Source organism: Kogia breviceps, chromosome 10 (assembly GCF_026419965.1).
Source record: "Kogia breviceps isolate mKogBre1 chromosome 10, mKogBre1 haplotype 1, whole genome shotgun sequence".
NCBI classification, from domain to species: domain Eukaryota; kingdom Metazoa; phylum Chordata; class Mammalia; order Artiodactyla; family Physeteridae; genus Kogia; species Kogia breviceps.
Genome location: NC_081319.1, coordinates 70,687,670 through 70,713,238, shown reverse-complemented (window position 1 = coordinate 70,713,238; position 25,569 = coordinate 70,687,670). Strand labels below are relative to the sequence as shown.

Sequence of the window (25,569 nt, the reverse complement as noted above, 5' to 3'; positions counted from 1 at the left end):
CCACCCACCACCCACCAGCCTTATTACTCAGAAAAGTCCTTTGGAGTACAAAGGGCAGCATTAGTGCAGCCACTCCCCTGGGATCCAAGTCCTGACCCGAGGAGGATTTTCCTGAACTTCCAAGCTGGCTGTCTCTGTCATTGCTGTGTTCAGGCAGGTGGGACAGGAGCCGAGGAACAGGAAACCCAGGGAGGTGGCCCGCCTACCCTGGCCAGGCCAGGTGCTCAGGAGCAGCAGCCAGCTCTCTTCGTTGGCCTCTCGGGGGCCACCTCCACCAGTGAGCCCTTCAGGCGGTCTTCTTGCATCTTGAGTGACCTGCGTGAAGATGCCTGGGCATCAGTCGTCTCTCTCACCTCCCAGGGGCAGCAGGGAGGGGCCCAGGGGTGCAGCTGGGGGGCTGTCCCCCCGAGCTTCCTCTCTCCCAGCTTCTCTGCCCCTGTCCTGCGTTCCACATGGCACCAGAAAAATGGGGCCACGGAGACTTCGGCTTCCTGTCTCTTTTCTGGCATTCTCTGTAGCCTACTGTGTGCCAGGCGCAAGGGATTCTGATTATGACAATGAAGCCCTCATGTCCTTGCCTTGAGTAGTGAGAGAGACAGAGAGGGGAAGGGGTGATCAGGACCCAGGAATGGGGAGGCACACAGAGGGACTTCACACCAGGTCCTGGAGGGATTTAGGGAACAAGGAGGCAGAGATGGAGCTGAGACTGAACAGTGGACAAGGGTTCACTAGCAGAAAAGAGGGAGGGGTGTGTTCTAGGCAGAGGGCAAAAGCTCAGTGTCCAGAGAGAGCTTGGGGTTTGGGAAGCAAAGCCCCTTCGTTCATTCATTTATTCACAATATATTTACTGTGTGCCTGGCGCTGTCCTAAATCACAGAGCCTAAGGACTAAATGGCCAGAAAGAAGCCTTGGAGGCAGCAGGGATTCAGGGCTCTGCCGGCCAGGAAGCCACATTCAGGAACTTGGGCTTTTATCCTAAAGCAAAGGGAAGCCACTGAGCAGTTTCCTGTCGGAGGGATCTGGCGTGATCAGGTTTGCAGTTTAGCAAGCTCACTCTAGCTGCTTTGTCAGAGAAGGGGCCCAGAGATCATCTGGTCTAATACCCCTCCCCCCTCACTCACTTCATTTATTGAACACCTAGAATGTGCCAGGCCCCAGGGGGAGGGGCTGAACAAAACAGACATGACCCTGCCCTCCTGGAGCTACAGCCTGGTAGGGAAGGCAGGCAGCAAAAAGAAAACAGACAAATGTGTGTGTAACTACAGTTTGTCAAGAGGGGCTTTTTTGTTTTTTTTTCAAGAAGGGCTTTTTAGGACACAGAGAAGGTAATTCGGAATAGCGGTGGGAGGGGGCGTGGTCAGGGAGGATCCCTCTGAGTGGCTGAAGCTTATGGGGTGGGGGCGGCGCGTGCAGGGAGATGGCACTGAAGCCGATACAGGCCACTGAGAGGCATTTGGATTTTAATCTAAATGCACTACATTATTATTACTATTTTTTTTTGCCACACCGCTTGGCTTGTGGGATTTTAGTTCCCCAACCAGGGATAAAACCCGGCCCCTCGGCCACTGCACCAAGGCTCAAGAGAGGGTTCGGGAGACTTCCCAGAGGTGATGCAGCTAACAGGACTGGTAGAATTGGAGTGAGGAGACTCCGTGCAATGTTCTCTCTCCTTCCCCAGACTTCTGAGCCCTGTGCTTTCACAGGTGCTTCCTCGGAATGGGCCTTCCCCTCCCGCATGAGTCAGCTGAAGGCTGTCCAGAAGATTCTGGGTGGGGAGCAGCGGGGCGGCACTTACCGGGCCAGGTTCACCACAGGCTCCAGGATGTTGTGACCCAGGGCAGCGCTGCACTCTCCAAAGGAGACCCCCAGCTCCTGCAGCCAGACAAATAGGGGTACAGGTGCCATGGGGGAGACCACTGAGAGTCTAGGTGGCAGTGCCCAGCACCAAAGACCTGATCATCAGAAAGAGTCCCACCCAGTACACCCCCAGGCAACCCCAACAGGTGAGGCAGCCCATCTCCGTCTCCTTGTGGCCCATGGTCCCCAGCCTTGCCCCTCTGCCCACTGTCTCTCCACCCTGGCTGGACAAGTTACAAAGATGACACCTAGAAGACTCCACAGAATTCAGAGTGACGGTGGGAAGCCTGTGTCCCAACTTGGAGAAGTGTCCTTGGGGACACTTTAAAGTCATTAGTTATATGTATTTTTAATTTCAAAAATATTTAATTGGGGGAAATATTTGAAAATGTAGCATAAAAAAGTAGACATACAAAATATAAAACACTCCTGTTAGTGTTTGAGTATATATTTCCATTGTGTTTTATATAACCCTTTTATTGGGAGGTGAGGGGGGTGGGCTAAACGTCGTTATACTTTAGGTTAAACCATATGAAAGTGCTGTTTTGATAGACACCAAACAGTCAGATATCAGCAATCTCATATGATTCAACCTAACCTATACCCAGAGATGCAGCTGCTTTTCTGACTTCACATTATATTGTAAGCATTTCCTCCACACCCTTAAATATTTTTTAGAACAGGATTCTTAATGGCAAATGCTAGCCTCTCACATGAAGCTCCACAAATTAACCACCAACTGTTGCCAAAGGTTTGTTCTTATAAATAACACTGCAAAGAATATCCTCATACAAATGTTCAGTTATACATAATACACGGGTATCCAGTACGTCATTCTCTTAAGAATGATTATTTCTGACTCTTTCCTTAGGATAAATTGCTAGAGGAGGAATTACTGTGTCAAGGAGATGAGCTACTACTTTTAAGAGGAAAAAGTTCCCACCAACCAGGTGTCACAATGATGACCTCATGATCAGGAGAAATGAGAGAAGAAACAGGAAGGAAATGCGATATGGAAATGCCAAGAGGGGTGGTGTCAGTGGTAGGGCAGGGAGCGAGTCTTTGTTCCACCTTTATTATTCTCCAGATTTTCTGGAATGTAGTTCAGTTCTATTCATAAATAAATAGTATCCACTGTCCCCTGTCTGCTGACAGGGCTTTTGATGCAATCTTCCCAGGGAAGAATTTGGGTCTTAAGATAGAATAAATTACAAGGAATGTTATGTTAATTAGAGACCAGAGATAAAATTAAGATTTGATTGGGAATTTTAAGTGAAGCTTAAAAAGATTTTGACTCTGAAGATATTTTTAGGTAGGTCGGGACACTGTGGGGATTTGCTAATTTAACAGTGAGGTTCAATGTCATGCCCACTGTTACCGTCTTGTGTTTGGGTCTTAGGGCCAGGTGGGTGGAAGGCTGTCGGTCTTTGACTGGGCAAGGGCAGGAATGGATCCTTCTCTGTGGTCTCGGCCAGGGTGACCTATTCATTACCCTCCAGGGAGGGGTCTGCCCAACCCAGGCTTGGGGAGGGGCTGATGCCCAGGTACTCACCTGGGCCAGTTGCTGCCCAGCCTCTGTGGACACTTGCCGATCCTCCTCACAGTCTGTCTTGTTTCCCAAGAGAAGGATGACCACGCTGTCAGACACTGCATCCTGTACACAGAACATGTTCCCTCAGCAACACATGTTGAGTGCCTGCTGTGTGCCAGGCCCTGGGTAGATTTGGCCATGCTCTCCAGGAAGCTGTGTGCCACTTCCCTCCACACATGCCCACCTTTCGATATCACACCCACTCCACACTCTTCCCACCTCTGACACTTTCCCTTCCATCTGCAGTGAACCTACCCCCGTGTCTGCTTGCAAACATGTCACCCACTTTCCAAGGCCAACCTCAAAGTCACCTCCCCCAGGAAGACTTCCTAGATTGCTCCTGTCCATGCCCCTCTTTCCTGCCTGTGTTCAACAGCCCAGCATTTGATTACGCAGGCTGCCTTGGCTCATCTCCTAATTGTTTCATGGATAATAATAATAATAGCTTCTGCTTACTGAGAGTTTACTGTATACCAGGTGCTGTGCTGAAAGCAGTTATATCAATTAATCCTCACAACTGCTCTATGAGAAAAGTTAGGAAACTGAAGTTCAGGGAGTTTAAGTCACTTGTCCAAGGTCACAGAGTTGGGATGGGATAGTTGGGATACAAACCCAGGTCTTATCAGAACCCAGAACCCAGCTCTCCTCACGTATCACCTTATCCTGCTTCTCTTGCATCTCTTCAACTAGACTAGAAACTTCTAGAGAGAAGACAACATGTCTTTCCTCATACCCCTCTTCTGTGCTAGCACATACTGCAGAATTTCAGCATGTATACATACAGCAAGTAAGTACGTGGGGGGAAGAACTAGAGATGTGTGAACAGAGGAAGGATCACCTAGAGTGGCACTAGACTTGCATTATCCCCAGGTGTTAAGAAGACATCACAGAGCTTCTGTATATAGGAAAAAAATGGTCATAGGATAAAGGAAAGATTATGTTTTGGAGGCCGTACTATGTGGTTGTAGTTTCTTTGTACTACTATGTTCCCAGCCCATCCAGCCACATACCCTCAGTAGATTATGTCACCCATATGTCTTCTGTGTCATTTGTAATCCTGGGAGAAAAGAGGGAGTGGGAAGGATACAAGTTCCCTCTTGACTCCACACACTGAGGCCAACCCCAGCAGCCATCATCACCTGGAGACAGTCCAGCCAGTAACGCACATGGGCAAAGCTCTCCTGGGAGGTGACGTCGTACATGAGCACCACTCCATCAGCCTTGCGGAGCAGCTGCCGCGTCACGCTGTGGTACCTGCCCAGAGAGTCCACATCAGGCCATGCCAGGCGACCTGACCCCAAGCCCTGACCTCTCTAGGCCTCAGCCACTCCATCTGTTTCTAATTGCTTCCCAAAGAGAACGTGCATGTATTTTCCTTCTTACAGTGTGCTTATTGTTGAATAGGTAACAGTCCTCATGGCTCAAATTTCAGAAGGTACCAAAGGGCACCCTGTGAAAAGTCTCTCCCAGCCAACCCCACCCTCATCCTGCAGCCATCCCCAGAGGCAGCCAGAGTTACCCATTTCTTTTTTTTTGATAGCAAGAAGTTTATTTTACCCATTTTTAAAATAGTTTCCCAGAGGTATTTTATATATATATTGATACATCAATGTATATGTACACACACACACACATATACCCATATACATACTGTTTAAACAAATACAGTGTAAAACACTGTACCTATTAATATTCAGTATTTTGTACTTTGTTTTATCCACATAATAAAATGTCTTGAAGATATTTCCCTGTTGGCACATAAAGAGGGTCCTCCATCTTTTTTGTGGCTTCATAATATTCTATTGTGTGGAGAGACTCTAATATATTTAACTGGTCCATTACTGATGGTGTTTAGGTTGTTTCCAATGTTTCATAATATAAACAGTGTTGCTATGAACAGTCTTGGTCCCTTTCATACTATAGTCATGTATGAGTTTATCAATAGAATGAATTTCTAGAAGTAGATCTTCTGGTTCACAGAAGATGTGCCTTTTTAGTTTTGATCACTACGGCTTAACCAGAAAGTAGAAAGCCAGCGTTTTCAGAAGGACAGGCAATTGGGTGGCTGTCCCCTGTTGGGATGGCCATCACAGGTGCCCTGCCATGCTGAGGGGAACTCTGGGTCTGCTGTCCTGTCTCCTGCATGGGGACTGGACTCATCTCTCCATCCCTGACCTCCTGAATCATCAGGGGTAGAAGCTGTGTTTGCACTTGGTTGCCTCAGCCCATATTGGACTCCTCAGGGTTGGGGCTGCCCTCCACTCCTCTGCAGTCCAGGCTCAGCCACAAAAGTCAACAGTGCCTGTTACCTCTCCTGGCCAGCTGTGTCCCAGAGCTGCAGCATAAAGCACTTGTTGTCCACCAGCAGGTTTGTGACCCGAAAATCCACTCCTAGGACACACAGAGGAGAGTCAAGCTTACTTTCAAGTTACCATCCCGGACTTGCAGCTGAGGCCTGCCTGAATACATACCTGTCCCCAATACCAGCCAGGGTGGGATGGGAACCTCCAGCTGCTGGGCTTCCCTTTTGCTCTCCAAATCCCATCCATACTTGAGGGCCCACATCCTCCAAGAAGCCTTCCCTGACTAGGCAGCTCCTACTGCACTCCCGCCCTGAGAGGTGGCCAGCATGAGGCACCTTGCATTGTTTTTACCTCTACAGAAAAAAAATCTGTCTTCTCAACTGCATGGCAGTGTTTATTCCTTAGGCTACTCGGGAAGATCAGTTTTGTTAATTTATTTTTTATAATACTTCTTGTTTCATTCCTAATTATTGCATGCATCTTCCCCCTTTACCCGGACAGCAGCCTAGGAGGGTGGAAGGAATGTTGGCTTCAAGGATGACCAGCTGGGCCGTGAGTTGTCCACCTTCTGCTGCTATACTGTCTGTGTGACCTCAGGCAAGTCACTTCACCTCCCTGAGCCTGCCTTCCTCCTCTGCAAGGTGGCAATTTAAAAAGACCCACATCACTGGGTGGTTGGGAGGATTAAATGACTTATGTCCAAGGTTCAGACTAATTTCTAGGGGGTGCTTAGGAGGTGGTAATTTTTATTATCACTATGAATTCTCATCTCCCTGAGCCCCAAATCCTCAAATTTCACAGACCCACCACCCTTCCCTGGGTCATGGTTCTAGACACCTCCTGTGCCTGGAAATATGGAAGTAATAGTGAAGTCCCAGGGAGGTTTGGAATCTTTGGGGAGCACCTTCCAGCCAACCTTCACTTCCCAGGGACACCAGGCGGGGTGGGGCTGATAGAGAGGGGCTGCTTTTTCCATGCTGAGCCCACTGCAGGGCCCAGACCAGCTCAGGAAAGGGGCATCTCTTCATATTATCCCTGAGCTGATAAGACCTTCCTCAAGGACTAGGTCTCTCATGACAGCCCCCAGAAGCACCGGCTGCTGTCCCTGGTGGTGACTGAAGCCACAGACCCATGCTCTCCACAGGAAGCTGGGAGAAGTTGCAGCTGGGAGTCCTGACCTCAGCAAAATGCTGAAGCAAAAGTCTGTCTGTAGCATCCACTTCTCTTTTTTTTGGCCGCACCACATGGCATACGGGATGCAGGATCTTAGTTCCCAACTAGGGATCAAACCCGTGTCCCCTGCAGGGGAAGCACAGAGTCTTAACCACTGGACTGCCAGGGAAGTCCCTCCATTTCTCTTTACTGCGCCCTTTCCTCAAGGTCTAAGGAAGCCCAGGGTCTGCAGGAACTTCTGAGGTTATCTAATCCCACCCCCCGTGATGAGATCCAGCCTCTGCTTAAATACCCACTGTGTGATCTACTGAGCAACCCTAACCCTAACTAAACCCTTTGCATTTAGTAACTTTACTCCCACTTTTCACCTCCTTGCCTATCACCCTCCTCAATCCACCCATGTATCCCCGCACCCTCCCCCAAACGTGTTACAACTTAACCACATAAGCTGTTAGAAATATAATGTTTTCAGCTTCCCAAGGAATCTGCTATTTTACATGAACAACCCCAGGGAGAGGGCAAAGCTGAACCCATAAGAGGGTAAAACTTCTGGAGTGGGGGCCTGTGCTTTGAAGGCAGGTGGCCCTGGGTATGAACTTTGGGGCCCAGGTAGGGCAAGAAATTTAACTGGGTCTTCAATACTCTGTTCTCCTCATCTGTAAAATGGGGGCAGATACGGAGAAGCCTCAAAAAAGTACACAATCAGCTATAATTTGATTGGCTCTGGCTCTGGTCCTCCACCAGCCCTGTTCTCAAATGGAGACAGGTGAGAAAGAGGGGTGGGAATGGAGCAGGACGATGCTGAGTAGGGAAATGTTTATGGCTGAGGAAGCTGGAATCGTCCCCAGTCATAGTTAAACCAGATGGATGACACCAAGGCAAGGCACCAAACCACAGCTAGCAGTGGGACAGATTTGGATCACGCACCTGGATCTCAGGTCCTCCCAGCTGGCTAGCAGTGCATGCAGAGTTGCCTTGTCTTTTTACAGTTATGCAATCTGTATTTTTCTCTATCGAATTTTGTGGAAACTTCTTACCACAAAATAATGGGAGAAGCTCAATCACAGGGAGGGCTGATGTAAGGAATAAGGCATATATGCCTGGTGCATTGTAGGTGGTCAGTAACCAGTAGCTTAGGTGATAAGGATGGTGGCCTTGCAGACCCTGTGACCCTGTTCAACATCAGACCAGGACTCCTGTGGGTCCCCTTTTCCTGACAACTCTGCATCTTTAACTGGCTCCCCAGGGGGGAATTCTCAGGCAGAGAAAATTTCAAGATCTTGTCCTGGGGGCCCCCTCTTACATAAAGTTTGAGAACTTTATCCACTGGTCTAGCACTGATCCCCATCAGCACGCACCCTGATGGACACAAAGACGTGGATCATTCCAACTTTGCCCCTAAGCTGGCTGTTCCCACGAGCTTATTTCTGTGGCTCTATGCAATGTTCAAGTGGCCACATATCCCAATATTTTTAGAGAGAGGAGGCTTCGTGCTATGGGACATTTCATTTGCAAAAGCCACTGAATTAGACATTATCAAAAATTTACTTATAATAACAACCATAAAAATAACTGATATTGAGCACTTAATACATGCCAGATGTTATTCTGAGAACTTGATATGTATTAACTGAACTAATTCTCACAGCTCCTCTATGAGGTCAGCACTACTGTTGCCCCAATTATGCTCAGAGGGGTTAAATAATTTGCTCAAGTTCATACCACTAGTAAGTGGCAGAGCTGGGTTTTGAACTCAGGCACCTGTTTTCCTAACTTACCCCACTCTACAAATACATTCTGCGTAAAATATTCAACTTGCCAAAGGCCACTTCCTGCCAGAGTCTGGCTGACTGGCCTAGGGTTGGTCCTGAGCAAATTCAAGCAGCAGGGACCCTGTGGTGGCCTGCCCAGGGACCACCGTGTGTGGAGACCTGCTTGTTTTCACCATCAGCCAGTGCTGGCAGCTAAATTGCAGGGTGCTTTGTTGATGTGGCACATTATTAGCTAATCAGATCAATGCAGAAAAAGCAAATTACCTGTAATTAGAGATGATTAGTAAAATAGCCAGATTATGCCCATATAAAATAATGTCTAATGCAGGTCCTGTGGTGAGGGCAGAACCTATAGCTTCCTCAGGGATGGCTTGCTCTGGGCCTGCTCCAGCTCTTCAGCCTGGTCCCCCGGGTCCCCCCTCCCTCCCCTGTCGCCCTCCCCAGGTGGCTCTTACCCACAGTAGCTGTCAGCCCAGTGGCAAAGGTGTTCTGGTGCAGCAGGTGCAGGAAGGATGTTTTGCCCACATTTGAGTCTCCCAGGAAGATGACGTGGAAGGCGTAATCAGGATTGGCCAAAGGCTCACTGGCCATGCGGTCCCCTGGGGATGGGGTCAGCCCAATGCCTCCAGAGTCCATTCCTGGATCTTCAGGCCTGTTCTCTGCCCTTGGCTCCCTGGATTGAGGGGGTCCTGTTTCTTCTTCTGTGTGAGTGGTTGTAGGTTGGGGCCTGGGCTGGGCTTCCAGCTCAGCCCTGGTGGGGGAGGTTTGTGTGGGCTCCTGGGGCCCTGCTGCATCCCCAGGCTGGGCCCCTGTGGGGGGAGAGCCCCTTGAAAGTGATGGTTTTTCAGGAGCTGGGGCTTGTGCCTCAGCCTGAGCCTGTGCTCTGTCAGGTGGGAGAGGAGCAGGCGGGGAATTGTGCTGGGGGAGTTCCGAGTGCCCAGTTTTCAGGCCATGAGCCTCAACGGACAGCTCTGACCTGAAATCCTGCCTTCCTTGGTCCCCTGCTTTCCTTTCATCAGCCCTGGGCTCCTCTTCCAGACTCTGGTCTGGTAGGGCAGACAGCCCTTCAGGCCGAAGGACCTGGCTGTGAGCTTCCTGTAGTCCCCAGGGACGGCCCTCCTGTGCATCTGGGCTCAGCTTGCCCTGCTCCAATCCCTCTGTGGAAGCCTGACCCACAGGCTCCAGGCCCTGGGAGGGCTCATCCAGCCCTGCTGTGAGGGCTCCAGCTCCTGAGGACCCCAGCCCTGGCTCAGAGCCAGAGGCATGTGGGTCCTGATGGAGGGCCTCTCTCTGCCTGGGTGGCTTGGCTGGGACAGGCCCAGGCCCGGGGCCCTCGTCATCTGAGTATGAAGCCTGGAACTGTTCACTGGGCCTAGCTGAGGCCTGGGGAGGGGGAGAGGTCACATGAGGAGGGGCCCCATCCTCTAAAGGAATGAGCACTTTGAACGCAGCTGCCACCAGGCCCCCTGACTCCCCAGCTGGAGCCCCTGGAAGCCCCCAGCGGAAGTGGACCCCAGGGCTAGGCCCTGACTCCTCCTTAGGTTCCAGGCTGGGGGGCTCTCCAGTCTGCTCTGGGCTGATGTCCTGCCCCTCTGGGTTCACTCCTTTCTCTTCCTCGGTCCTGGAAGGCACCCCAGCGGTGCTTCCTGGAGACCCATCTGGATCTGAAGGTGTCTCCTGACCAAAGAGAAAAGCACGCGGCTCTGGGATGGAGATCTGCCTGACCGCTCGGGGTGTCTGGGGGCCTGAGGAGGCTCTCGGAGCTGGGGGTGGGCTCCTGGAGAGCTGCAGGGCACTGTGGCGGGTGCTGCTGAAGCTGCTGAGGAGCTGGTCCCAGGCATCGCTGTCCCCAGTCAGTCCAGGCAGGGGAGCCTCCTCAGAGGAGACTGAGGCCTTCTCCTCACTTGCTCTGGGGATACTAGAAAGGGTGCGGGAAGCTAAGATCAGGGAAGGGGCGGGTAGAGGTCACACCGACCCTGTCAGCATCCATCACCACTGGGTGCGCACCTCACCGCTAGTCTTTCCTCCCAGTCTTCCCTTTGGCGGTGCTTCTGTCCTGGCACACACTCCCTACCCTTCCCCACCTCCAATCCTGCTCATCCTTCCAGGCCTATATGGAGCCTCACCTCCTCCAGGAAGCCTTCCCTACCATTCTGGTCCATCCCACTCCTCTGACCTGTAACGAGTAGAGTGGGTGCTGTATCCACCAAGGATCCAGCACTGCACTAACCTGTTTGTGTGTGTGTGCGTGTGCATGTGCACGTGTGTGTGTGTGTGAATCCCAGTTGTGTGATTCATATGTCATGTGTGTCTGGGCACATGACTTTCCCCTGTCCGTCTCCTTGTCTGAGAAATGGGCATGATAATCCCAGCCTGGCAGGGCTGTTGTGAAGTTTAAGGAGGGAGTCTGTGTGCTCTGGGCACTGAGCAGAGCCTCGGAGAACTCAGAGCTGCCCTCCCCTCTTCCAGGAAGCTCCTGGTCTCCAGCCCAGCCCAGGGGTGGCAGTTACTTGCCTCAGTTCCTCCTCCATCTGCCAGGACACACGGGCCTTGGTGGCGTTCAGGTGCCCCCTGGTCACCTGCAGCTGCCCCCGCACCTCTTCCAGCCTCCCAGCCAGGTCACGCTGGGCCTCCCGAAGCTGCTGGTTCTCCGAGCTGGCCTCCTGGTGTGTGCTGCTGAGGCGGTGGAGCTGGGCCTCCAGCTGCAGGAGGTGGAGGGTGAGGAGGAGGGAAGCCCAGGTGCCCTTCAGGGGAACAAACGGCCTCCCAAGACCACTGTGGGGCACAGACTCCAGGCTCCTGGAGACCCAGCTTAAAACATAGGATTGGGGCGGGTGGCGGTTGTTACCCCCTCACTGGCCTAATTAGCTCCATTACCTCCCACCCGGGAGAGAAATTGGAATTTGGGGGATGGGGAAGAGAGAGGGAACTGTGTAAGAAACACAGACTGCCAGCACCACAAGGGCCTGAAGCATACATGGGATCACACCCTCCTCTGCTCAACGTTCTGCAATGGCTGCTCATCTCTGAGCGCATCTGGTCTGCAAGGAGCTCCTGATCCAACAGCAGGTCACAAGACTGGGAGATGGAGAGCTTCTTGACCATGCCGAATGGAAGGCAAAGGCCTCAGAATAGCCTCCAAGGCCCTGCACAGTCTCCCCCCAACCCCACCTCTGTTACATCTCTGACCTTCTCTCTCACTACCCGCCCCCACCTGCTCCCTTAGTCTGTTCCAGCCCACAGGTCTCTTTGCTGGTCCTTGAACATTCACAGCACATCATACCCACCTCAGGGCCTTTGCACTTGCTATTCCCTCTGCCTGGACGGCTCTTCCCCCAGATACCACATGGTCCATTCCTCACCTCCCTCAGGTCTTTCCTCCAAAGTCATCATCTTAGTGAGGCCTTCCTTGACTCCTCTATCAAAACCCTTCTGTCCCCCTGCCCTGCTTTACTTTATTCTCCTTAGCACTTTCACTATGTAATATGTTATAGATTTTACTTGCTTATTTAGTTTATCATCTCTCTCTCTGACTAGACAATAACTCCACGGACAGGAGTTATTTGTGTCTATTATGTTCCTCAGAACCTAGAACAGTGCCTGGCACATAGGGGGTGCACCATAAATAGTTGTTGGGTAAAGGAATGAATAGCCTTGGGGGGAGAGGCTTCACATCCACAGGGGACAGGACAAAATGGTCCCATGTGGAAAGTCTAACCTCTTCCCTTGGCAGGAGGGGCCCGCCTCAGTTTCCAAGGAGCAGCTACTGCAGAGGTACCTGGGAAATAAACCCATGTCAGGAGGGTGAGACCAGGTAGCAGGACCAGCCAAGGCAATGGTGGGGAAGCCTCTGGGAACCTGGTCCAGTGCTGAAAGAATGCATGTTGTCCTGGTTACAACAGATGGTGATTTTACTAAGGTCAGTGGTCTGGAAGTTGAGGAGGGAAGAGACAATGGGGCAGGGTCTCAGACCCAAAGGCTTAGCACAATGCCAACTGGAAGTGACTATAGGTTACGAGACCTGAGGTGTTGGGGTAGCAGGTATTCTGACCAGGAAGCTAGGTCAGGTTCCGCGACAGTAACAACTGTGATATGTAAAGCACCTACTACCAGCCAGGCACCATCTTAGGCCCTCAAATATAGTATCTCTGATCATCACAGCAGCCTTCTAAGGCAAAAGTTCTGATCTCCATTTCTCTGATAAGGAAACCAGGGGTCAGAGAGGTTAAAAACCTGCCCAAGGTCACTCAGCTGTCAATGGAAATGAAAGTTGAACACCACCCTATCACCAAGCTTCTCCAATTCTGAGACTTTGTATTTGCCCAGTGCTTTCCTGTTTCAAAATGCTTTCCCATTTATTACCTCATTTGACACAACTAGCTGGGGAGATGCAGTAGATGTGGCTATTCTCATTTTACAGATGGATAAACTAAGGCCAAGACAAGCAAAATTATTTCCTCGGATCTGCATGGTTTTTTATTGGAACAGCAGGAATTTGAACTTGGACCTTCTGACTCATGTCCCAGTACTTCCACTGCATTACCCCGCCTCATCTCAGAAAAAGGCCAGAGATATCGCTTTCCTCTTTCCTCGGGGCCAGCTCTGATGCAGGAGCCCAACGAGCCCAGGGAACCCTCAGGAGATGGGTGTCAGGGTCTGTGAATCCTCAGAAATTGGGCTCCCGGGGAAACCCATCACTCACCGCCTTCTGGCCCTCAGTCAGGCGCTGCACCGTGCATTCCTTGGCCTCCAGGACCTCCTGCATCTGGGAGCTGAGGGCCAGGCCCCGGGAGTCGCTCTGGGGAGCCGAAAGGTCTCAGCCCCTGTATTGCCGAATCTAAGACCCAGCTGGACTGGGCTGGCCCTCCCCACGCTTCACCTCCACCCAGGCCTAGGGTGCAGGGTCCAGGATGTCTCAACAAGGAGGGATCTAGGACAGCTGCCCTGGCTCAGGCAATAGGAGACAGAAACCCAGAGAGCAGAGGAGCGGCTCCGGGACACACGCGAGACCTGGCAGAGGTGAGCAGGGGGCCCAGGCTCAACACTCCCCACCCCACCTCTCTGAGGAATATGAGCTCAGGGATATGAGAAGATCTACTCCCAGCAGCCTCCTGCTACCCCACAGTGGCCAGTGGCCGGCCCGCTGCTTGGCCAGCAGGGGAGTTCAGGGCCGGAGGAGAGGCTGGCTGTCACAGAGAGCCTACCTCAGCCTGGAGCTGCTGCTTCTCCTGCCGGATTTGCTGCTCTATCTCCTCATAGAGCTGCTGGACCTCGCGATGGTAGTCAGAGTCCCGCCTGGAAGGGGTGGGGGGCGGGGCCAGGCAGCCCGTCAGCACCCTGGGACCCTGCTGCTGGCAGAGGTGGTCTGGGCCTGGGTTTGCAGTCTATGCTACTGTCCACCTCACTCTGCCAGCGGTCACTGACCCCCGTCGCCCTGAGAACAGTCATCCCAGTAACAGCTCCTGACATATATGCCCTTGATGTTGATCATCTGATCCTATCATGCCGACTCCCATAATCATCATCAAGATGTTGGTTCCTGTGGCCCTGTCTCATTGTCCCCAAAGCCCCATCACTCTGTCCCCACTTCCCGCTGATGCTGTCCTCCTACCCCCATAACTCAGACTCCCTGGCAAGGCTGCGCCCATGCCAAACCCAGGATCACCACATGCATTGTAATCTACGTGAATGGTGCCCTGGAGTCAGATGCCACAGTGGCCCTGCACCAAGACATACTGACCATTCCTTCTTTGGCTGAAGGCCTAACTCTGTCCTCCCCAATAGGTCCCCTTAGTCACCCCTTCTTCCAGTTCAGCTCTGCCCATCCAGCTCCCAAGCCCAGCAGTAGACGCCTGACCTCCATTCTTTGGAGCTGAGAGAATTCAATTAAGGTTCAACTAAAATGTAAAGAGTACCCACTGTGTGCCAACACTGGGCAAGGCACCCCGGCCCCAACTCACTTCCTCAGGGTCAGCTCCAGAACCTCCTTGTCGGTCCGTGCTTCCTGCAGGCGACTGTTCATCTTGGCCAGAAAGCCCTCCAGGTTGCCTGCCAGCTGGGGCTCCTCCTGCTGCAGCTTCCTCCATAGCTGCCAGATTTCCGCCTGCCTGGGAGGGGAGGATAGCCAGAGATTAGACACGAGGCGGGACCAGGAGGCAGGGGGAGCCCCACTCCTCGGTTTTAACGGCAACACTCCAAGAGACGGGCACCTGGGCCACGAAAATCTATTTACATCCTACAAGGGGAAGCTCAAATGCCACCTCCCCCAGGAACCTTTCCCAGTTGTGCCCTTTCCCTTCGTCAATCCCCACAACACTTTGTCTCTCTACGGTTTGTTGATTAATTGTGGGGTGGGGGAACTTGGGAGTCCAATGGCCCAGGGTTTCCATCTATCTTCTCTCTTCTCCCACTCTAGCTGTGTGACCTTTAGCAAGTCCCATGCCCTCTCTGAACTTATTTGTAAAACAGCCACTGGAGAATGAGACACACCCAGTGAAAGCACCGGCTTGGGGTCTGGCACCCAGTTGGCACTCAATAAATGCTGCTTTCACATGGATTTAACTAAGTCATGAAGACAGATGCCTGAGGGCTGAGCCCAGGCCAAAGCTGCCAAGTGGGTAAATCACTCCCCACCACACCTGTCCCGCCAGGCTGCACCCCAATCCCACCCTGCCTGCCCCACAACAGCTGCCCCACCCTCTGAGAGCTTGTCCTCACAGAGCCCTGTGGGGAGGGAGAAACTGGGAGAACCTGGACAGTCAGGTGAGGGTGATTCCCTTGCTGGTTCTAACAGACCCAGTGGGACCTGGGGGGTGTGAGAGGGGTATTTCTAGGCAGGAGCCCCTTCTCTAAGCATGAGAGAACACCAAAAGCCCAGAGGCTGAGGCAGTCTCCAAGCTCTCCTGTCTCCAGTCCTGCCCAACTCAAAGCATCACCATGCCTGAAAAGCATCCCCCATCATACCCCTGGGGGACCCTCTTTTCGGCACCCGCGGGGAGCTTTGTATTTTTAAGAATTGAGTCCCCTTAGGGAGCTGACCCTTCAACTCACTAATCCTGAGGATTGACCATGTAGGGCAGGACAGGGAGGGAGAGGTTGAGTGGGATGGACTCCTAGCAGGTAGGCTTTCTCCACACGTGGCTTCATTTAATTCCACAGCAGCTCTTATGCTCACTCTGTGGCCAGGGAAACAGAGGTCGGAGGTTAGGCTACTTGCCCGCAGTCGCACAGCTAACAAGTGGCTAAACCAGGATTTCTGCCCAGCTCTACCTGGTGACTCCCACTTGACCTTGTGTCCAGGAGAGTCCTCACCCCCACTGACCAGCAGTGGCTCTCCCTGCACCCACAACCATGCTGGCCTTACTCGGGAAGTGAGTGGCCGACTTCCAGTTGCTCCATGAAGGCAAAGAACGCCTCCTTCTCCTCAGTGTCGGCCTCCTCCTGCACTGGGAAACTGGTGGCTACAGATCCTCGCTTGGAGAACTGTAGCCTCCTTCTGTGGAGCCTGTGGGTGCTCAGGCTGAAGCCAAAGATGTTCTCTGTGAGATAGAGGGGTGCAGAAGGGAACAGAGTGGGGTTCGGCTCAGTCCCTTGACCTCCCGCCTTGCCTTGCTCCAGTCATTGGGGAAATCATTATATCTGTGTCAGTCACAGTTTACAGGGCCAGGGTCACACATTCCTCACATCAACCTTTGGAGTCTACTCAAGGTAGACACTGTCCATTTTACAGATGAACATCTGAGGTCCAGAGAGGCCAAAAGACTTGCTGGAAGTCACACAGCAGCTCCACGGTGGCCAACAGTCTTTTCACTCAGTCAAGGGATATTTATTGAGCATCTACTATATGCTAGGGACAAAATTGGCCAAAATCCCTGCCCTGGTGAAGCTGACAGTCTATGAATGCTGAAAAGGACACATTTTTTTTTCAAGTAGATTTGCCAAGTGAGCTAAAGGAATGGACAGGGTAATTTCCACTGAGAGACTAGACAGAGTCTACTTTAGAGAGGGTGGTCAGGAGTGTCCTGAGGAAGTGATACTGGAACTGAGATGTGACTAACAAGAAGGAACAAGTGATGTGGATTTCTAGGGAAGCATAGTCTAGGCTGAGAGAAAAGCACATGCAAAGGCCCTGAGGTAAGAGCCAGATTGGCATGCTGGAGGAGGCGAGTGGTATTGAGTGAGCCCAAGAGATTGGAAGGGTCTGGATGGTGCTGGCCTGTAGGCCCTGGGGAGGGGGTTGAATTTTGTTCCATAGACCTTGGGAAGTCCCCAGTATCATGGGTGCAATGGACACAGATGTGAAGATGGCCTCTTGGGGCTACATGGACAAAATGTTCCCCTGCCCCACTCCCGATTCCAGACCCTCATTTCCCCTCCCTACTCCCAGCTTCTCAATCACCAGAACTGGAGCAACCACCTCCTGGGGTGGCCCCAACCTATAAATGCAGATTCCTGGCCTCCCTTCCTGTTATCCCCCAACCTCTTGGACACTCAGCAGACCTGATAACTTCAGATGGCTTTGCAGACTTTAAAAGGTGAACAGTGCTTTTCAGGGTCTCTGCAAGGACACCACTTCTTCCATTCCCTGGGCCAGAAGGTCTTCCCCCATCAAGCTCAGCAGGAATATTGTGCATCTCCGGCTTTGGTGTCCTTAGGTCCTTCTGGGCATGTCTTGAGAAGCCGGTGTTGGAGTAACCTGGGCCAGTGAGGGCTAAGGAAGGGCCAGGGAAGCCCCCACCCACTAAACATCACCCTCTGCTCCTCCCTGGGGCCTCAATTTCCTCTAACCAAAGCCAGAATGTGACCTTCTTCAGGCAGAAACAAGGCCTGTGGTCTCAAGAACAGGTGGTGCTTAACCTCTTGCTCAAGGGAAACCTTTTACTGGGGAGAAGACAAGGGAGGCATCAGAAAGCAAGCCTGGAGGCCTCTCTGGAGGAGGGGGATGCTCAGGGGAGCTGCCAGCCAATAAACTCCTCTCTCTGGTGGAAAGGAAGTCAAGTCTCCTGGTCTAGAGTCTTCAGGCTCAGCTCTACCTTGAACCAACTGCCTTCCCACTCAGTCTAAGTGTTCTCATCTCCACAGAAATCTGTATCATCATCCATGCCCAGAACTGCCCTTGGGCATGTTATGAAGGTCCTGTGATTGGTAGGGAGTCCTGGGGTCTTTCCTGTCTGCCCAGCCTCACCTCATGCTGGGCACACTCCCCAGAGGCCCTCCCAGGACAGACATACTGAGCCCAGAGCTGAATTCTTCAAGGGAGAGGCGTCCCTTCCGCTCCACATCCACCCAGTCAAAGATCATCCCCAGCTCCTCCTTGCTGCCCAGGAAGCTGAACTTGGCCACCTGCAAGGAAGAGGTAAGTTGGGTGCTGTTCTCACTGGGGAGGGCTCTGGACCACCCTCAGAAAAGGAGAGGGTGTTTGTCTTTAGCCATCCCCACCTCCCCTCTCCCCAGTTTTGGAGTCCCACCGCCAACCTGACCTCAAGTCAGACCCTTGAGGCTCTTGGACCCTATCCAAGGCCGCCCTCTCAGCAGTGCCTTGAACTTCGTCCACACCTTTTCCCTTCCTCCATCCAACATCAAAACCTACCTGTTCTGAGTCTCATCCCTTTAGGACCCTAATAAAGGACATTAGCCAATTCTCCTCAGAATGTGTTTATCAGTCTTCAAAAATTATCTAAAACTATTCAATGATGCAGTATAACAGACTATGTTCTGAATTAAAATATTAATATCTAGTTTAAAATTTTAAATAGAACTTGGAGGACTTCCCTGGTGGTACAGTGGTTAGGAATCCGCCTGCCAATGCAGGGGACACGGGTTTGAGCCCTGGTCCAGGAGGATCCCATACGCTGCGGAACAACTAAGTCCGTGCGTCACAACTACTGAGCCTGAGCTCTAGAGCCCATGAGCCACAACTACCGAGCCTGCATGCCACAACTACTGAAGCCCATGCGCCTAGAGCCTGTGTTCCGCAACAAGAGAAACCACCGCAATGAGAAGCCCATGCACACAATGAAGAGTAGCCCCCGCTCACTGCAACTAGAGAAAGCCCACACACCAGCAACAAAGACCCAATGCAGCCAAGAGTAAAATAAATAAATAAATAAACTTATTTTTTAAAAAAACAAACTTGGAATTGCTTGTTCATGTTAAATATAGAATGAATCCTAGATTATTTTTTTTTATTATGTATGGGTTAGGATTAGGCTCAGATTCATTCAGCAAAAACAAACTAACAAACAATAACAGAAATACTCAAATAGCTGAGGCTTAAATAATAAAAACTGAGATAACTAATCTGAAGTATTCGGGCCAGGGCTGCTGTGGCAGCTCCACTATGTCTGCAGGGCCTCAGACTTCAAGCTCGAGGCTTAACTGTCCCTCAGTGCCACCCTCCACATGAAGGTGAAAGAAGCCTCCGGAACTCAGAAATCTCTATTCCAGACAACAGGATGGAAGAAGCAAGAAATAAAGGTGTCCTCCTTTCCTCATATGAAAATAATTCCATCCCACCTTTTCTAGATGCATATAGATTACATAGCTGCAATCATATTATAATGTATATAATGCTGTACCTTTTTCTTACCCATAATTTCTTCATATCCATAACTCTCATTGAAATTGCTCCTTCATACTCTTTTTTTTTTCCTTCATACTTTTGAATGGGTGTTCCAAAATTACTTAACTTTTCCCCTATTCTTGGACATTTTTTGGCTCTGTTTTCATTTCTATAAATAAAATGCAATGAACACCGAACAGAAAATTATCTAAAACTTGAAAATAAGTACAAAAAGGGGACAGCACATCCTTTCGGTATTCTACAGGGGGGCCAAGGCCACCCAAGCATCTTCTAGATTCTGTGAATGTACTTCATTCAACACATGGTACTGATTAGGGGTCCCAGACTAAATGAAGTCACATGTTAACTTGTGGATTTTGTCCAGGAGAGATGTAAATAACTTTTGTCTGACAGAACAGATAACCCCAAAGATTTATGGCCTGTTGTACATTAACCAGCTTTAAAAAAATCTATCTCGGCAATCGGATTCTAACATTTCTTTGTTAAATTGTCCAGCTTTTAAAGTGCTCTTTCAACCATTCATAACATCTCTCATTAATAAATGAGTTAAATAAAACCTCTAGTATAGACTCATTTTATTTTATTTTATTTTTGTAAATTTATTTATTTATTTATTTACTTTTGGCTGCTTTGGGTCTTCATTGCTGTGCGCGGCCTTTCTCTAGTTGTGGAGAGCGGGGGCTACTCTTTGTTGCAGTGCGTGGGCTTCTCATTGCGGTGGCTTCTCTTGTTGCGGAGCATGGGCTCTAGGAGCGAGGGCTTCAGTAGTTGTGGCATGTGGGCTCAGTAGTTGTGGCTTGCAGGGTCTAGAGCACAGGCTCAGTAGTTGTGGCACACGGGCTTAATTGCTCGGCGGCATGTGGAATCTTCCCGGACCAGGGCTCAAACCCATGTCCCCTGCATTGGCAGGCGGATTCTTAACCACTGTGCCACCAGGGAAGTCCAGACTCATTTTTGTCTAAGGATCATGATTTTACCTTTATGGAAATTCTACTTTGACAGTTTTGGAGGTTCATGTAGATGCCCCAGTGGACTCAGCTGTCAGAACCCAGTAAACTGCATTGCTGGAAAAAGAGCCCCAGATGGACTCTGGGAACCCAGGAACATTTTTTCTTGGCTCTTGAAGGGAATCCCAAGTGTGACAGAGCTTTAAGTTTGCTGACTCTGTTTCTCTAGTTTTTATGTTTTTGTTTTTACTGATTTTCTGCTTCTGGTTTTGGTAGTAGCCATGATGGGGAATTCCGTTTTATGGACTGACCATTTGGAGATCTCCATGGGATACATGAAGGAGACGTAGTGTCTGTTGGTTGAGAGACAACAGAAAATCTGGTTTGCTAATCCTTTGTTGTTGGTGGTGGCGTGTTTGTTTTTCTAGGTGTGACCTCAAATCAGTTAAGAATTTTGTGCCCGCTGGGGAGAACAGCTCTTTGAAATCTGAACTGCAGAGTTTTTGTTTCTGTGTTTACTTTTGACCTGTGGCTAGGGTTGGAGAAAAGAAGCCCTGTCTGTGTGTCTACATGTCTGTAATTCAGAACGGCCCTTAACTCTCATTGTGAGTGTGAATATTTTTCTGTATCTGGGTATTAATGACTTAGAGTACTACGTCTCTCACAGGGGTTCTGTGTGGATTGGTTTGTAGAGACAAATAAGTGTTTATACAAATCTAATGGCCCCCAAAGTCACAGAAAAAAAAAAAAAAAGAAACTGAACTTCTAATGCTTTAAATGTGCTGGACTTAAAAAAAAATCCCTCTTATAAGAAATTGCTAACTCAGAAAACTTTTAAGGAGCCAGGTTCAGATAATTAAGGTGAATCTTGGACAAATTAAATTAAATTGGTTTAGGACTTCCCTGGTGGTGCAGTGGTTAAGAATCCACCTGCCAATGCAGGGGACACGGGTTCGAGCCCTGGTCCGGAAGATCCCTCATGTCACGAAGCAACTAAGCCCGTGTGCCACAACTACGGAGCCTGTGCTCTACAGCCCACGAGCCACAACAACTGAGCCCGTGTGCCACAACTACAGAAGCCCGGGTGCCTAGAGCCCGTGCTCCACAAGAGAAGCCACTGCAGAGAAGCCCGCGAACTGCAACAAGGAGTAGACCCTGCTCGCCACAACTAGAGGAAGCCTGTGCACAGCAACGAAGACACAATGCAGCCAAAAATAAATAAATAAAATAAATTTATTTTTAAAATTAATTAATTACTTAAATAGGTTTAATAATTTTGGTTTACAAAAGACAAATAATAGCTATCTGTGTTTTCTCCATCTTATATTAAATATAATACAAGTATACATTCTATTTTTCATAAGATCTGGATTTGTTTTTTGTGAAGAAAGTAGTTAATCTGAATTTCCTACACTTCTCGTTTTGTTTTACTTATCAAATAAGCCGACATTATCTTTACATGATGTTTAAGATTATAAAAATGTGAATCTGGGGACTTCCCTGGTGGCGCAGTGGTTAAGAATCTGCCTGCCAATGCAGGGGACACGCAGGGGACACAGGTTCGATCCCTGGTCCGGGAAGATCCCACATTCCGTGGAGCTACTGAGCCTGTGCTCTAGAGCCCTTGAGCCACAACTACTGAGCCCGTGTGCCACAACTACTGAAGCCCGCGCGCCTAGAGCTGCAAAGCCCGCGCACTGCAACAAAGAGTAGCCCCTGCTTGCCACAACTAGAGAAAGCCTGTGCGCAGGAGCGAAGACCCAACACAGCAAAATAAATAAATTTGTTTAAAAAAAAATCAGTCAATCTTGTGAAAGTTTTACTGCCACATGTTATATTAATGCAAAACTAGAATTTGGCTCCATCTCTATTAAAATGATAAGTTGGTCTTAGAGCTCTAGGCAAGGGTTAAAAAGGGGTTACTATTAATCTTCTGTGTAAGTTGCCTGGAAAACTGATTCCATGTCTCAGCAGAATAATTTTCTCTGCTTTATTTTGGCTTTATCGTGTTCTAATTTTCTTTAAAACAAAAAGCAGAGCCACTTCCCCTATAAAAGAGCTAAATATCCTTGCAATAGTGTTGCCTTCTATGTTTATTTCAAAATGTTTTATTTTATTGTCACTTTGATTAAATAGGAAACCAAATATTATTTCTCAGGATCCCATGATTCTATCTTAATCTAGTGCCCTATCTTCTCTGATGGCTCTTTTGGTTTTGCCTTCCCAACATCAGATCCTAAATTTAGAAAAAATAAAATTAAAATGTCAGGATATCTTTCTCTTTATTTATTAAGTACCTCAACACTATTATAAGAGTATCGTGGGAAGAACTGTCAGATCAGAAAAGATATTCAGCCTTTCCTAGGCTAAGTTTACATAGGTAAAACACTCTTAATATAAATATTTCAGAAACTGCATGCTTTAGGGGAAGGCCCTAGAGATTTCTCAATGTCTTTACTATGCAAAAGATGTTCTTATCTTCAGGGGAAACACTAATCAAACTCTTATGAAATAGTTATATACCGTATCCCAATAGAACATTTTACTCTCTTCCATTCTGATATTATTAGTTACTGTAATAACTACAGGCTTTCAGTCTCATTACTAAACACATTTCTGCTTTCCTACCCTTGCCTGAAGGCTTGGTTACAAGCTGCAGGACAGTTTGTGTCTTCCGCAAAGCACAGACTCAAAGTCTTGTGGAAAAGGACTGTACCAGGTTCTATGAGCTATTGATGCTTTACTTGGGTACAGGATTCCAAGCTGGCATTAGCTGACCTTCAGACTGAGCCAGTAGATCACAATTTCTAGGACTCTTTTCAGTCCAGGAGCAACCAGCTCACCCAAGATCCAGTAGATCAAGAATTAATTACATGGAACTGAATGAACGGTTGAAGGAAATCGAGTTGTGGTTATTTGCTGGGAATATAGTTGATATTACTTTTTTATTGTTTTATTTTTATGGATGTATGAGGAAATCTCTCTGTCTTGAGCTGTCTCTAAACTTCAGTTTAGGAAATTATGCTTTCATAAACTGAAATTTAACATTTTAAATGGTATCTGAATCTCACTGACCCCGTCCTGATTCAGAAACCAATAATTTTCCTGAATCTCTTTCCTTTCTCTGGCAATATAGTTATTTACACAGTTTCAATAAGAATCTGTCCTCCTTTTTACTGGGATATAGTTGAATAGATCAATTGTGTAACTGGATGTTGTATTAAAAGATGGTTCTCATTTAATCAATTGTGACAAGTCCACTGTAAGGAGCACCTGTGGAAGCAACGCCTGCAAAGCTCTCGTGGGAAGCTGGCCTGGAAACAGGTGATAAGGAAGGTTACTTCTGAGCAGGAGAGGGACCTTAGAAAAATTGGGAACCTCAAGAAGGGAGGAAGTCCCTCACATTTATAGGTGCTGCAGGTGAAAGATGCTAGAGAAAGTCTTATGCTTGGTTCCCATATTAGTAGGGAGGCCAACTTGTTCCAGTTTGCCCAAGACTTTCCCAGTTTCAACACTGAAAGTCCCACATCCTAAGTATCCCTCCAGCCCAGGCAAACTGGGACAGATGGTCACTCTAGGTAGAAGAGTGAATAACAGAGGTTTTAAAAGTCCAACTTAAGATTCCATATGAAAACTTCTGGAGAGAAGCTAAAATGGCTCAATACTTCAAAATCCTAGATTTGCAGAGCCCAGTCAAGGAGACCCACATGCTTTATTTGCACCCTCGTTGCATCTAAGGAAATGATCGAGCCAAACCAAATGAGATCAGAGTTTTTTATGTCAAAAATAAAAAACTTTGGAGATTATTTATGATCACAGGAAATTATCTGAAACTTGGAAATAAGGCAAAAAGGTAGACAGCACATACTTTCAATATTATATGGGGGTAAAGACTACCCAAGTGTTGTCTAGACGAGAGGAATGCACTTAGTTCATCTCATTGTTTACCTTTCATTAGAAGTCCCAGACTTATCAAAGTTACTTGTTAACTTGTAGATTTTGTCCAGGAGAGGTGAAAATAATTTTTGTCTAGTAGTACAGATAACCCAAAAGATTTATGGCCTGTTGGACATTAGCCATTTTAAAAACTGAACTCAGCAAACTTATCCTAACACTCTTCTGTCAAATTGCCTATAAATATTCCAGCTTCTCAAATGCTCCTTGAACCTGTCATAATATCTTACTGGTTCCCTCACTGACTGATAATAATAATGAATTACATAGATCTTTGATAAGTATTGATTTTATATTTAGTCCAAAGTCTTTTTTTTTAAACCATTTTGAAAATTATATTTTAACACCAGCCATTTGTACTTTTTTGTGGCCCTGAGGGTGGAATATAGGAAGGGTCAGTTTTGATGGGAGAAGAACAAAGTCTGGAGCATAGAGCAGCATCAGGAGGAGACAGCAGGTCCAGTGAGACACCAGCAACCCACATAGGACCCTTTGTAGAAAATGAAGAGAAACCAAAAAAAAAAAAAAAAAAAAAAAAAAAAATCCAGCCAATCTTGGTCTAGATCACAGCCTAAGATTACTTCTTGGCAGTACAACCTTGGCTGATCTTATGTTTCACTGAAGTTTGCAGTCATTGACATTGTTTGATTTCCAGGGCCCTGACTGCTCCCCAAGATAAACTTCCCTGCTCAGTGGGCCAAAAATTATACCATTTGCAAGTTACTTCTTTGGCCTAAAACCTTTCCTTTGTTAATATGCAAAAGTTTCTGGAAGAGGGTAACACAAAAGGCCTTATCAATCGTTTACACATTAGTATAAACAAGTTCCTAGCCTTTCCTAAGAGCAAATTTGAGATGAGAGAAAGGGGAAACAGCAGGCAACCTCTGCTTTCCTGGGATGGGGAGTCTCAGAAGGCTGTGGAAAAGGGAGTCAGGGGGATGGGGCCTTGGACTCACCGCCAGGTCCTCTCGAGTGACAAAGCCCCTCTCCTTGGCACCACAGTCCTGGAAGAAGCCCTGCAGTTCTGCAGCTGACTGGGAGGACCAGGACTCTGGTTCGGGGGCCACAGAGGCATCCTGGCCATCAGCTAGCTCTCGCATCTGTCGCCGGCGGCTGGAGCCTAGCTTCCGGCCCTTTCGGGGCACTCTCTGTCCACTCTCCATGGTGCTTTGGCCTGGGGACAGAGAGGTGAGGGGATACTGGGCTGCTGAACACAGTCACTCCCTGCTCAAAACTCTCCCATGACTCCCCATCACCCCTGGAGAAAACCCACGGTGGCTGACAAAGCCCTGCCTGATCTGACCTGCACTGGCCTCTCTGACTCATCACCCACCCCCAGCTGACGGCCTCCCACACATCCCTCTCAAGGCCTTTGCCCTCTCTGTTCCCT

General features: G+C 49.0%; 1 protein-coding gene across 1 annotated transcript; it reads right to left on the bottom strand.

Annotated features, from left to right (window-relative positions):
* Nucleotides 1-224: 224 nt before the first annotated feature.
* On the bottom strand, nucleotides 225-25,353 carry RAB44 (RAB44, member RAS oncogene family). The gene is made up of 13 exons (XM_059076344.1): nucleotides 25,136-25,353; nucleotides 17,927-18,038; nucleotides 16,060-16,234; nucleotides 14,657-14,803; nucleotides 13,901-13,991; nucleotides 13,399-13,494; nucleotides 11,211-11,398; nucleotides 9,152-10,614; nucleotides 5,758-5,839; nucleotides 4,588-4,702; nucleotides 3,410-3,511; nucleotides 1,796-1,872; nucleotides 225-315 (listed from the first exon to the last, which is right to left on the bottom strand). The coding sequence occupies exons 1-13, from the start codon at nucleotides 25,340-25,342 to the stop codon at nucleotides 225-227; spliced, it is 2,946 nt and encodes a 981-aa protein (XP_058932327.1). The 5' UTR covers nucleotides 25,343-25,353.
* Nucleotides 25,354-25,569: the final 216 nt, after the last annotated feature.